Source organism: Bactrocera latifrons, unplaced genomic scaffold (assembly GCF_001853355.1).
Source record: "Bactrocera latifrons isolate USDA-ARS-PBARC rearing strain unplaced genomic scaffold, ASM185335v1 scaffold_358, whole genome shotgun sequence".
Classification (NCBI taxonomy): domain Eukaryota; kingdom Metazoa; phylum Arthropoda; class Insecta; order Diptera; family Tephritidae; genus Bactrocera; species Bactrocera latifrons.
This window is the reverse complement of record NW_017536999.1, coordinates 98879-111180: the sequence shown is the minus strand read 5'-3', so window position 1 is coordinate 111180 and position 12302 is coordinate 98879. Positions and strand designations below refer to the sequence as shown.

The 12302-nt window shown below is 34.7% G+C and overlaps 1 protein-coding gene across 1 annotated transcript in view; it reads right to left on the bottom strand.

The window, feature by feature from the left end:
* LOC108971739 overlaps nucleotides 1-11358 on the bottom strand; it is a 37712-nt gene extending 26354 nt beyond the window's left edge. The window contains exon 1 of the mRNA XM_018937994.1: nucleotides 10714-11358. Coding sequence (XP_018793539.1) covers nucleotides 10714-10722 — 9 coding nt within the window. The 5' untranslated portion in view covers nucleotides 10723-11358. The remainder of the gene's footprint in view (nucleotides 1-10713) is intronic.
* Nucleotides 11359-12302: the final 944 nt, after the last annotated feature.

The window sequence follows — 12302 nt, the reverse complement described above, 5'->3', positions numbered from 1 at the left end:
AGATATAGATATAGATATAGATATAGATATAGATATAGATATAGATATAGATATACTTTAGACCTAAAATAAAATAGAATTGCTTATACAAAACGAAAAGCATGGACCCTACTTAAAACTAAGAAGTTACTCAAATCTAACGTTTGGTGAATCAAAGGCAGAAATTCATGCACATAAAGAGAAATTACTTAAAAATAAATAATAACTTTCCATCAGAGCTTTTTGCATATGATTTCTGTAAAATACATAAATATACGGTAGTTCGTGTTTGGCGGAAAGTATTTGTGCTATCATTTGCATTTCGTACTCTTTTTTTAATCTTCACTTAGTTAGTGTGCTTGCGTTTGCGGTTTCGTGTCTGTGACTCAGCACAACTCGCTAAAATAATTGAGCAGCCACACTTAGGCAATAAATCAAACTCACAGCTATCCATGAATTCAACGAATGTGTAACACCTGCACCTGTTATAAATAAATTTCGGTAATGGCGAGCCAATCACCGACCAAAGCCAAAAATAAACAAAAGCAGGAAAGCATAAACCATAAGCCATAACATTCACCACCGTGCAACATAATCACCTCGGGACCAATAAACTGAAAAAGAGCCGATGCCAACATCTCCCGGCGAAGCAGCTGGCGCTCAGAAACATTTTGAGCGAAGTAAGCGGCTTCCGCAATGAAAGTGAAGCCTTGAAATATCTTTAACAGCACTTGTTAATGGGCGAGAGGGGTGTGCCATAAACACAGCAATAAAGCAAGTTAACAACTGGAAAGGAGAAACAAAACAACTCTTTACGATTATTTGAAGCGCTGCAACAACATAGTGTGCAATTGAGTTAGTTGCCAGCCGCATTGGAGGTGGGTGTTCGGAGAAGTACAAGCAAGTTAACGTCTAGTTTTATTAATGAATTCACAAAAACAATACACTTTTTTTTCTCTTCTTCCATTGTTTTAGACAATCTATAAACACATTGTTACTGATTTGTCGGTGTTATTAATGCAAAATTTGCAAAATTGGTGTGTTGATTGATTGATAAATTAAGACTAAACTGTCCAATAAATAAATATATGCAAAGCAATAAGTATTGTCGGTGCTTGAGCAATCAAGTAGTGGTGGTGTTGAGCGAACGACATTCACTTTCAATGGGTATTATGGTTCGTTCACACTCATGAGCAAACGGAGATCCGGCCTGGAACGTATAAGACTTGACGAACACAAATACTTCCTTGTCTTTCGCGGCGTGTTGATAACTGTTAGGTAGCTGAGGGCTTGGTTCGCTGAATGACTCAACATGCTCTCGGGCTTTCAAGCGGTCAACGTCAGTGAATTAATTAGAAAACTTAGCGTGGGGAAGGGTTTGTAAAGCGGTTGTGTAGCTCTGGTTCTAAGCTTGCTTAAAAATATTCTAATAATCATACTAATTTGAATTTATAATTTAAGAATAGCTGAGGTAATAATTGAGTTTTTCCCACATAAATCAGCTGAACTTGAAGTAATTGAGAATAATTAAATACAAGTTTACTAATCGTGAGTTATTTAAATTGAAAATATAACCCAGTCTTATTCACGTTACTGAGTGAAGTTAAAAGTGCTTCTTTCTTCACCAGCAAGTGCTACATTGCTAGCTTTCTCGGAATAAAATCAGAGCTCATTTGCCAATTTTAATAGCATGCCACATTGCTGAAACCACATCCACCCATTAATGACTTATGGCCCACATATGTTACCTATATTCACTGCAATATTTTTAAAGGAGCATACCCACATACAGGAGTATTTGTAATACAAACTCTATCGCGTAGTCTGTCTGCTCAAGTTTTTCTTTTAAATATGTCTGTTTTGGTTAAAATATCTATGCTTATGTATTCCACACATTACATAAATTGCTCTTACTCCAAAACTATTAAAAATAAATATGACCGTTCGCCGCACGTAAACGATTGCAATCAACAATCATGTCAATTGAGTCGAAAACATTTTTATACAAAATAAAAATATGAAAAAATCTGTAATATTGCGCGCATGTAAAATTTTAAATTTGTGAGTTGGTACTCGAAACTCCCGCACCAACAAGTACAGTAAACAAGGAGTATTTATACCCTCCAATAAATTTGGACACAAGTAACGTGCGAGTTAAAAAATATTTATTTTTCCCATTAAAATTTTTACTAGATAAATAAAAAGCTTTTTATAATAACTTTTGAGGAGAGCCATAAATAAGATCTCTCGAATAATCAAGTATGCTTTCAAAATTTCCAAAAATCTAAATTATATTTTCTTATAAAAGTAAGAAAAAAGTAACCCAATCATAAAAACGTGACCTACCACAAGGATGAGCTTGCAAAAATAATTCAAATATCTTTCTTGTCGAGATAAAATTCCCTACTCCATAAACTCCCATCTTCTTTCGTTTCTTAAAATATTACAGTGATCTCTTTAAGGTGATCTCAAAAAACCAAGCAGTTATAAAAATGTGGCCTACTTTTAAAATGAATTGACAAAAATCGGTCTACTGCATTTGTTTGTTAGTCTTTGTATTCACAATTAGTTCGTATATTAAAAAAAATTTAAGATCAATTACATATTAACAGATATTTCATAATTCTTTCGATTATTATATAAAAATTCTCAAAGCATTTAAAATGCTGTTTAACTAGGGGTTAATCAAAAAAAAAATAATCAAAATTTTGTATGTAAATATGGCTTTCAAGTGTTACTCTGTGAATAAATATTTGTTTCCCAGATGTTATTGAATCTGGCCACCATTATTACGCGCCTTAACCGCCCACAATATTCAACACCCTCTCCGTTTACCTGAGCTTGCTGCTGTTACAGGTAGTAATGGTAATGGCACAAGTACAACTATTTGCCAATAAATTCAGTTGTTGTTGTAGTTAAAGTGTACTTAATCATGTTGTGGGTGGGTGCCTCGAGCAACAAGCTCACCACTCAGATAAACGGACAACAGGCCGGCAGACAAGCATGCGTCCACTTCAGCTGGCAACCATAGTATGGGCACTCGCCACATGGGCAAGCGTTGAATCAATCCAAGCAATTTACCAGGCGCAATTGTCAGATAAAATTGGCAGGTAGCAACTGGCGTGTGGCAGCATACATGTTACTACCTCGCGACTCAATCAAAGCAAGCGATAGACCTCGCCACTTTCGTGAGGCACTAGAAGCTGTGAACTGTGGAACAACAGCGCCACTTGCCACTCCGAGCGTTCGCAAATATCACTCGGCACATAGGAGAAGGTGGCTGTGGCGCTAATGCCGCACTGCGCTGTCATATCTAAGGTCATTTGTTTAAATAATTTGCTGCGCACACTGATCTACTCAAACTCATATGAATTCCGATTACTTGTTGAACTACTAAGAACGACTGCCCCAAAAATTCTTTAAATTTTTGTAGTTGTAGTTGTGTTTCATATGATTAGCATTTTTTCCAATTATTAAACTATTTTTATGATAGATATAGATATACGCGCATCTATCCGCAAAGAGCGAAATCAAGACCCATTACAAATACTTCTTGGATATTGGTTAAAAACTGAATTAGACCCCAGTCGACTGGAGTAATAGAAGTGCGCAGCTCTAGACTCTATATCACATCACCTGTCATATGCACATGTAAATGTATCTTATATATGCAATAATATAAGCACCATAACGCTATTTATTTTATTTTATTTTTTTTTTTTTGTTGAGTTAATTTCGTACATATTTATGCGCAGGTGAAAAACAAGCCATTTTATGAAATTCTTGTGCATAGCGCGCATGTGGATTATGTACCAACAATTTGTACATTATACCCACGTTCAATTATAATAAAAAACAAGTGTAAAAATTTAATTGGAAATTTAAACACAAGAGAAGCTTGTTTACTGATAAGATTTTGATTTAAAACCGTTCAACTGCACATACACGCTCGGCGGCAAACTCTATAAGCACCACGAAACCACGAACTGGAACACTGTACAAAAGACTTAAGCAACAAACTCGCAATGTATAAGTGTGACTGTTGAGTAAATATAATAAAAATATGCTAAAATAAGAAATAATTATCGCTTCCGTTAATAATTTCAGTAGCTTCTTTTTGTTTGATTGTTCAGTTTTCACAGTAGTCTCTCCTTGGTTCTAAACAAAAAAGTATTATTCACACATTCGCCCTCATCAGCTGGTGGTAATGTGCACAACTGCAGTGCTTTTGTGTGCCCCAAAACATGCATCGGCAACAACAATAATTGCATGACAACATGCAATGCCATAAGCCAACACTCATACATAGTCGCATATTGCTACTTAGAATGTTGGTCAAGTTTAACAAATTGCACCAATATGCAAATTGACAAAAAAGCACAGCATAAAGACAAAACAAAGCACCACTCACACCGCAGCATAAATCAACTATGAAAACAATAAAAAATAATAATAAATTTTAATTTTTTATAAGTGAAACTGTTCGCAAAAGAAAAGCAGGGCAACAGTTGCGGATTTTGTCAGTCTACCATGTAATTTTTCCTCTTTGCACACACTGCTTTATTACACATACAACAAATGCTACAGCGGAGCATGAGCGTGTTGGTGCATGCAAGAATATAGGAAAACATAATACGGTAGCAGATCAAAATAAAAATGAAACAATAGTAAGGTAATGTTGTATAGTACTACACCAACAATTTTACCAACTGCCAACCAAGAACCAAAGTTTGCGTGCTCATAAATGCGTGCGCAAAAACTGTGTGTGCATCTTTTTTGAATGTGATTGCTGCAATTGATTGCGAGCGAATGTGAAGTGACAAAAGCCAATTACTTATATCTAGATGTTGACTAATTATTAATTAGGTGCTTTACTTTTTGCTTTTATAAACGATTGTTCAGTAGTGGTGTGTTCGCAAAGTATCACCGCACAAGCCTTGAGCAAGGCTTATTAACTAGAAAGAAGTGTATAAGAAGCATAACCGTGCTTGCCATTTCTAGGCACCTTTATCGCTAACAGTGATTTTTTTGTACTCACAGAATACTAATGCACTGTGCAGATGAAATGTATATGTGTTCGCAATAATTGGTATCAAACTTTGATTTTTTGGGTCGAAATATCTCCTATTTATTAACGTCTGAATGAATGCGTATACCACGGAAACTTTCAAATTTCAGAAGAAAAATTTTCAGTTGTCATAGAAAACTGTTAGAAGATTTTTCTTACCAAAAATTTTCATTTTCTGATGAGAACATAAAATTAAAATTCACCAGTATTTCCAAAAATAACCATTAATGTTTCATTATTTTTTATATTTTATTTTGAAATTTTAGTCTTTGTACAAGTACATCGCTATTAAATGGCTTTATTATATTATTTGCAAAAATAACAGCTTATAAATTTCATAACCCATATACATGAGTTCAAATATCTATTAACCGGGGTACCACATAGCAGAGTTGCGTGCGACTAACCCACATTGCCTACGCGTTTCGAAACCACCAGCAATACAACACCAAACAAATATCAAAATATAGACAAAAATATGAATTCCACTGGTGTTTAGGCACGCGCAGACAAATTTTCGCAAAGAAATGCAAACACACAAGTAAAACCACTCAATCACGCCCCAAAGAGCAGTGGGAATCAATGACCGACCTCTCGAAACGCCCATAGCGTATACGTAACATGCGACTCGCCAAAGCAGATCTGCAACACGCACACACACACTTTATGGTTATTATCATAAGGCAAATCACGCCGTTTAATGACAGAGCAATGTAAATAAATTGCCAAACAATAAAATGGCAAGGAGAAAAACATAAAAAACGCTCGTAAACTGCGACAGAGGCAACAACGCACAGCCAATACTTTCAAGTTCATGTTGAAGGCCATCACTCGCTGCCGGTGGATAAACAGCGATTCGTAGCAGCGGCGAACAAGTTGAATTGGCACGCGTATGGCTTGCGACAACCAGCCGACACCACGTTGGACCCAAAACGCATGCAATTGAGCATTTTCAGCTCTCGAATACTGCGTTCGAAGCACAAACAACAAACATGCCTGCCTGCATATGCGCCTATGTCTGCTTTATTTTATTACCATTCAGGTGGAAACGCGGCAAGTTGTCGGCGCTGGTATTACGTTTGTTGCTGTAGCAGTGTGAAACGACAAGTGTGACCACTAGTTGCCTATCAGCGGCGTCGATTGCGTGAATGAATCAGTTAAGCTGCTGCAAATAAAGCAACGCGAATTGGAAATTGCAGCAGATACCGTTAAAATAACCGCGGACGCCTTCAAACACAAAGTCATGCACACAAACAAATCAGCGCAACGGACAGGCCTACAAAAGTCTTAGACAGTTTGGCGACCAACCAGTATCGTACGGACCGCACGCATCGACAATGATTTGTATACGTATGTATGTATACTATATATAAATATGTATGAGCAAATGTGTAAAGAAAATTTGCAGATTTTTTTGCACTGACTCACTGCACTCGAAATCCGATTGTTGCGAGTTCGAGATTTGTAGATACGCATGTGCGCTTGTTTGTCCTAATGTAGGTGTAGACAGGTGTGAATATATGTATGTTTGTGCGTTACAGGTTTTTCGATTTCGTGCATTACTGGACGCACTTCAACAGCTTGCCGCTTTTAATTTCATTCAAAAGTGGCTTAAGCGCACGCACTCAGACACAACCCGTTTGCCGCTGTATGAATTTGCAAAAACAAAAACCTGTTTTAAGAACGCGTAAAATTATATACGATGAACAAATCGTATAAGGAAGCTGAACTTCCTGAACATGAAATTACAGTGGCAACTTAAATATACACACACATTATTTGTTTTCGATGCTCAATTGTCAAAATTACTAATTTAATTAATTTTAATTATTTTATTTATTTAATTTTAATTATTATTAGGACATCTCCATAAGTTACAATTTAAGGTAAGGCGGATGCTTCTTAGGTCAGTGCAATTTAAATGTTTAACAAACTTCAACAACCATTAAAAAGATAAATAAGCGAAATGGCCCTATTATCTGTGTAACTTGCTTTCATTTATAAAACAAGTAAGGAAGGGCTAAGTTTGGGTGCAACTGAACATTTTATACTCTTGCAACTGGCAAGAATCAAAGCCAGGGAAATACTTTATGGCGTAAAACGTCAACGATCGAAATCTAAGCAATTTTATATAAGCATTTACTATATATAACTCCTATAGTGACAGACACGTAAGATTTGTTAGAAAACCGAAAACCATTATATGTAGTATTAGGAAGATGGGATAGTATCGACTAGATTTTATCTATTCCTCCCTATAGCACGAGATATTAAAATGCCACGTACTAAGACAACCGGCACGGGCAGCCGGATGCTCGAAAATCCTGATATTAGATATTTGGGGGTAAGTCAAGTTTTCATTCAAATTTTGAACAGTACCGTTATATGAGGATTGAGCAGGGTTTTCAACCAATTTGATAAATTTTCACACTATCAGTAGAAGTATTTGTAATATTCGTGCGAATTTGGTTGCTGTAGCTTAAGTGGTTTAAAAGATATGCTTATTAAAAAAAAGCCACGCCAACTTTTTCAAAATTGGTTGCCCACATATCCCCCTGGCTACTGCGATCCTCTGTGCCAAATTATAATTTTATATCATAATTCAGTGCTTAGTTACGGCACTTTATATGTTTTCGATTAATGCCGATTTGTGGTCGGGGTCCGATTAGGCCCATCTACGAATTCGAAATTTTTTGTTTGTACTAATATATCTGCTTCCCAAGTTTCATCAAGATATCTCAATTTTTACTCAAGTTAGTACTTAAGTTTTAGTAAGTATAAAAATAAAAGTAGTTTGGTTCGATGAGAAGCATATTCTGCAATACATAAAAATTAAGTAAAAATGTTTAGAATTATTTTCTAAATTTTAAGTTTTGCTTCACTTTTAAAATTGTGGTTCTTTTTGTGAGAAGTGTGGTAAAAAAAGTTCCAGCTGAATAAAGGTAATATCATTTAATAAAAAGTTGTTTTTATATTACTTTAAACATATGGATCTTAACTGCATCGACGATCGTGCTTAGATATTAAAGTTTACGTTAGTTAGAGCCGTCTCCTTACTAAAAGCGCCTTCTTACACTGATGAGTGCAGATAGATTTATAAGCCTTAAATAACTTATATTTCTACATATATTTGATTAGAAAAATTATGCATTTACAAGTACGCCTCAAATATACGAGTCTGCGAAATCTTCTGATGAATGTTAGACAAAGGCAAGACCATTGAATTAACATGAAGATTAAAATCAAGCTTTGGGTTCATCGTTACACCCAAGCCAATAAAATTAGGCAGTTTGGGTATCCGGATTAGAAACTAAAACACCAGCTTGTATAATTTATTTTTTTTAATTTGCATGCATATAAAAAGCAATGACCAAAGCATTTTTCTCAAGCAATTAATTAATCAGATCACAAATTTTATCTGATTTTCATCTCTCGCTTCAACTATCGGAAAAATCTTTAAGCTACGCTAAAAAGTTAATACTTTAAATATTGGAAATATGCGTACAAGCGCACTCATGCTCATCGGCGTCTAGTTAAACTAACGTGCTGTGCATTACTTGCCGCTTGCAGGTGAGCAGGTTCACCTTTTATCTGCGCATAGATTTTCTCAGGTAGCCAACATAAGTGGCCAGTCGTTTTCATTTTCATTGGTCACACACGCTTGTTTTCATTTTGTGTCAGTGCATATGAAAGATTTATTAATTACTATGCAGTTTTCAATGTATTCTCCAGTTGTAAGAAAGTAAAAGGAGAGAGAAAATATAAGTTTTACTCAAGTTAAAGTAAATAAATAAAATTTAATTTAATTTTTTTATTTATTTCATTCTGCTTATTTTCTTGTACATATCTTCAGTGAAATTAGAGGAGCATTTGCATAAGCAGTTAAATATGAAATAATAAAAATTTTGGTAGTTTTGTGAGAAAGTTTATTCAAAGCCGCTATTTTATGAATAATATTCCACTGCGGACTTATCAGAATAATTAATTGAATGGATAGAAGAAGGTCTGTTTATTTTGTTTTTATTTTTCTATCTATTATATAGTTTTAAAATTAAAAATGGAAATTACTCGTGAACAGACATTTATTGATTTTGCTCCGCAATTGTTGAAAACCTAGTTTGACATGGCACTTTAAGTTTTGAGCAATTTTTAAAGACACAATCTCATCATTGAATACATAACATATTCACTTGACCCCAACGACCAACGGGAACAAACGATTGATGTATTCATATTTCAATACAGTAAGCGGTAAACCTACATACAGCAACCCATGTAGAACATGACAAACTTTGGGAATGTGTTGATCTACAAAGTCGTATTCTAATTATTTTGTTCTATTTCAGCACTACCCGCACATGTCGCTCAAAGCTGCTACAAATCCATTGCACGTCAGCTGAACACACGTCAGTCGCATATCAAATGTTTTTGTTGCGCTTAACAGCATGGACCCGAAAAGTGCTACGGCAATGGAAAACAAGAACAAATTAACATCGTTTTTCGTCTACATTTGCATGCCCAGCCTGCTTTGATATTGACCTGCACTCAGGTCTTTCGGATAAATGTGCATTTGTTTCTTGCGTTTTCATTACTTTTGATTTGCATAATACATTACCAAATTGAATATACAAATAGGAGAGAGAATATAGAACAAAATAATCTTTGAATAAAAATGTTGTTGTTTGTAAGTGAAAATTAATAAATTGACACTTTCAAATTTTTTCTACAAGAATTTTGCTGGGAAACAAGAATTTTAAACCGAATATTAAAAAAAAACTTGATGGGAAAATATGAAGGCGATTTGTGACCTAATTTTATATCAGTGAGGTGAAAAAGCTGTTGAAAAGTGAAAATAGCTGAAATTTTTAAAGCTTTTAATAGATTGTAGATAAGTGTAAAATAAAAATAAAAAATAAATACTTGTATAAAAAATGTTAAATTATGCCTAAACGCCTTTCACTATCCTTAACATGAAAATGGTGTTATTAGTTTATCTACTTTAAAATATAATTGCTGTAATGAATATTCAGAAAATGATAATTGTTCCGACAAAAAAATCATATATTTTTCTTTATTTTAGAATTCCATAACAGTCGTTCCCTTTAATTATAAAGAACGGAAAAAAACACGAAATATGAATAATAAAAACAAAATTTAACCAAATGTATATCCAGAAGTTATACAATTGTCGGTGTTCTAAGTTTTAAGATTAAAAAGGCATAACTTTCAAGATACAGTGTTTCAAAACATTTGTATTTTGCTTTTAAGTAATTTCTAAACAAAAAAAAAATTGTGGGTATTTTCAGAAAGCCTTCTGTACACACAGCGAAGCAAATCAGTCTAATATTATATGTTTCCATGCATTGATAGTAAACTCAAATAATAAAGAGACTTCAATCAAAAGAACCTTTCCCTTCTCTTGTTTCAAAATTTCTAGACAAAACTAGGTATTATCCTTTCTAAGGGTACGCACATTTTAATGTTTAATTTTTGAACAAAAAATGTACTTGTAAGTTATTAATTTTTGTATTTTTCATTACAAATGAATTTAAAAATAATTTGAATATGTCTCAAAAATTTTTTCATCCAATTTTCAATTTTAATTTATGTCTCAAAACAAATAAGTATAAATTATATGTTTTCATTACTTCCTCATGGTTACTTACGAATTTCATTTTGTTGAGACAAATTTGCCGCGTATCCACTGGGGTTACAACTAGGTAGTTTGGAAATTGTACACAAGAAATGCACAAATCACAATAATAGCTGTGTAAACTCTTTCTCAAAAGCAACAGCTGCAACAACAAATCATCAAACACTTTTCTGCACTTTTTTATGCAAATTATGCACACTTTTATTTTAACACCACAAATTTCTTTGCTATTTGCTTTGGATATTTACTATTTTCTCGTGTTTGGATACGCTGCGAAAGCACAACAGTTTGAACATGTATGTATGTATGTAAGCAGCCAAATTGCACTTTGGTTTAAAACAAAAATTATAACAAATAATCTTTTTGTTTACGTCTTTGGTTTCGTGGTAAAAATATATATGAAAATAGATGTAATATATATTATTTGAAGTTAACCGCGCGGTGCCTTTATCTGTAGCAATTGGCGTTGCACTCCTTCGATTCGTACTTTGCACAATTTTTACGTGTTCACTGGGGCAGACGTGCGGTTTGGTCAGGCGTTCGAACAATCTGTCCGTCGTGCACTGGGGTAGTTAGTTTAGTGTCGGTGCCGTTGGTTGGTTGGTTGGCTGTCGGTTGATTGTTGGTTGTGCGCTTTTGGAGGTACTAAGAGACTTGTGGTAAGACACTTAATGAATTCCAGTGGATATGCTTAGTTGGTTTTATATTAAACACGAAACAATAAGATTTGTTAATATTTTACTCTCAAATTGGAGCATAAACTTAAGCAAAGATACTCAACTGGCGTGAGAGAGAGAGAGAGTACGGGCTGTATATTTAATGAGTGCGCGAATACATGAGTGAATTTTCCAGTGTTTTGCTAAGCCCGTTATTACATACGTCAACTTTTGGTACTAATTCTCGGGCGCTTCTCTTTTGCTGTCGCCCGCTACATTCATGTGTGGAATACAATGCTCGCGACAGACTGCAAACGACGTCTGTCAAATATTAAAATACACACGTTCCTATGGACGGACCTATTTTGACAGCAGCACGACTACAAGACGGCAGGCCGACAGTTGTCGTTCTCGCTAACAATTCACTTTTATCCTAAATTTGCCAAAGTGAGTAGGACGACAGTAGAGTTGACAGTAGAATGGAAGATAGAGAGATGAGGTAGAGTGGTGACGCCACTAATATGTAAAATATACAGTTACTCAAAGCTCTAACAAACCTGACGTTATTTTACAAGTAAAAGCATAAAATAGCTCTGTTACATCATTTATAATAACAATTGATAATTTAAAACAAATAAATTTACCTATTTTCTTATTTTTTGCTTAAAAATTTCACTTTGCACAAAATATTAAAATTTCACTGAAGTGCAAGGTACTAGTATGGCCACAACGAAATTATGTACATGCAAAATGGACAACTGCGTTGTTTTGTGTACATGCCGGCCATTGTTATGTTGCTGCCCTCACACAAACGTTCATGTAGTAGGATTCATAACGCCATTTTCAGTTCGCTATCGTGATGCTGCAGTCTGTCGCGAGCATTGTGTTCCGCACATCACACAAACAATTTGTGTTGCGAAACTCTGTTCAAGTTTTTTCTCATTCT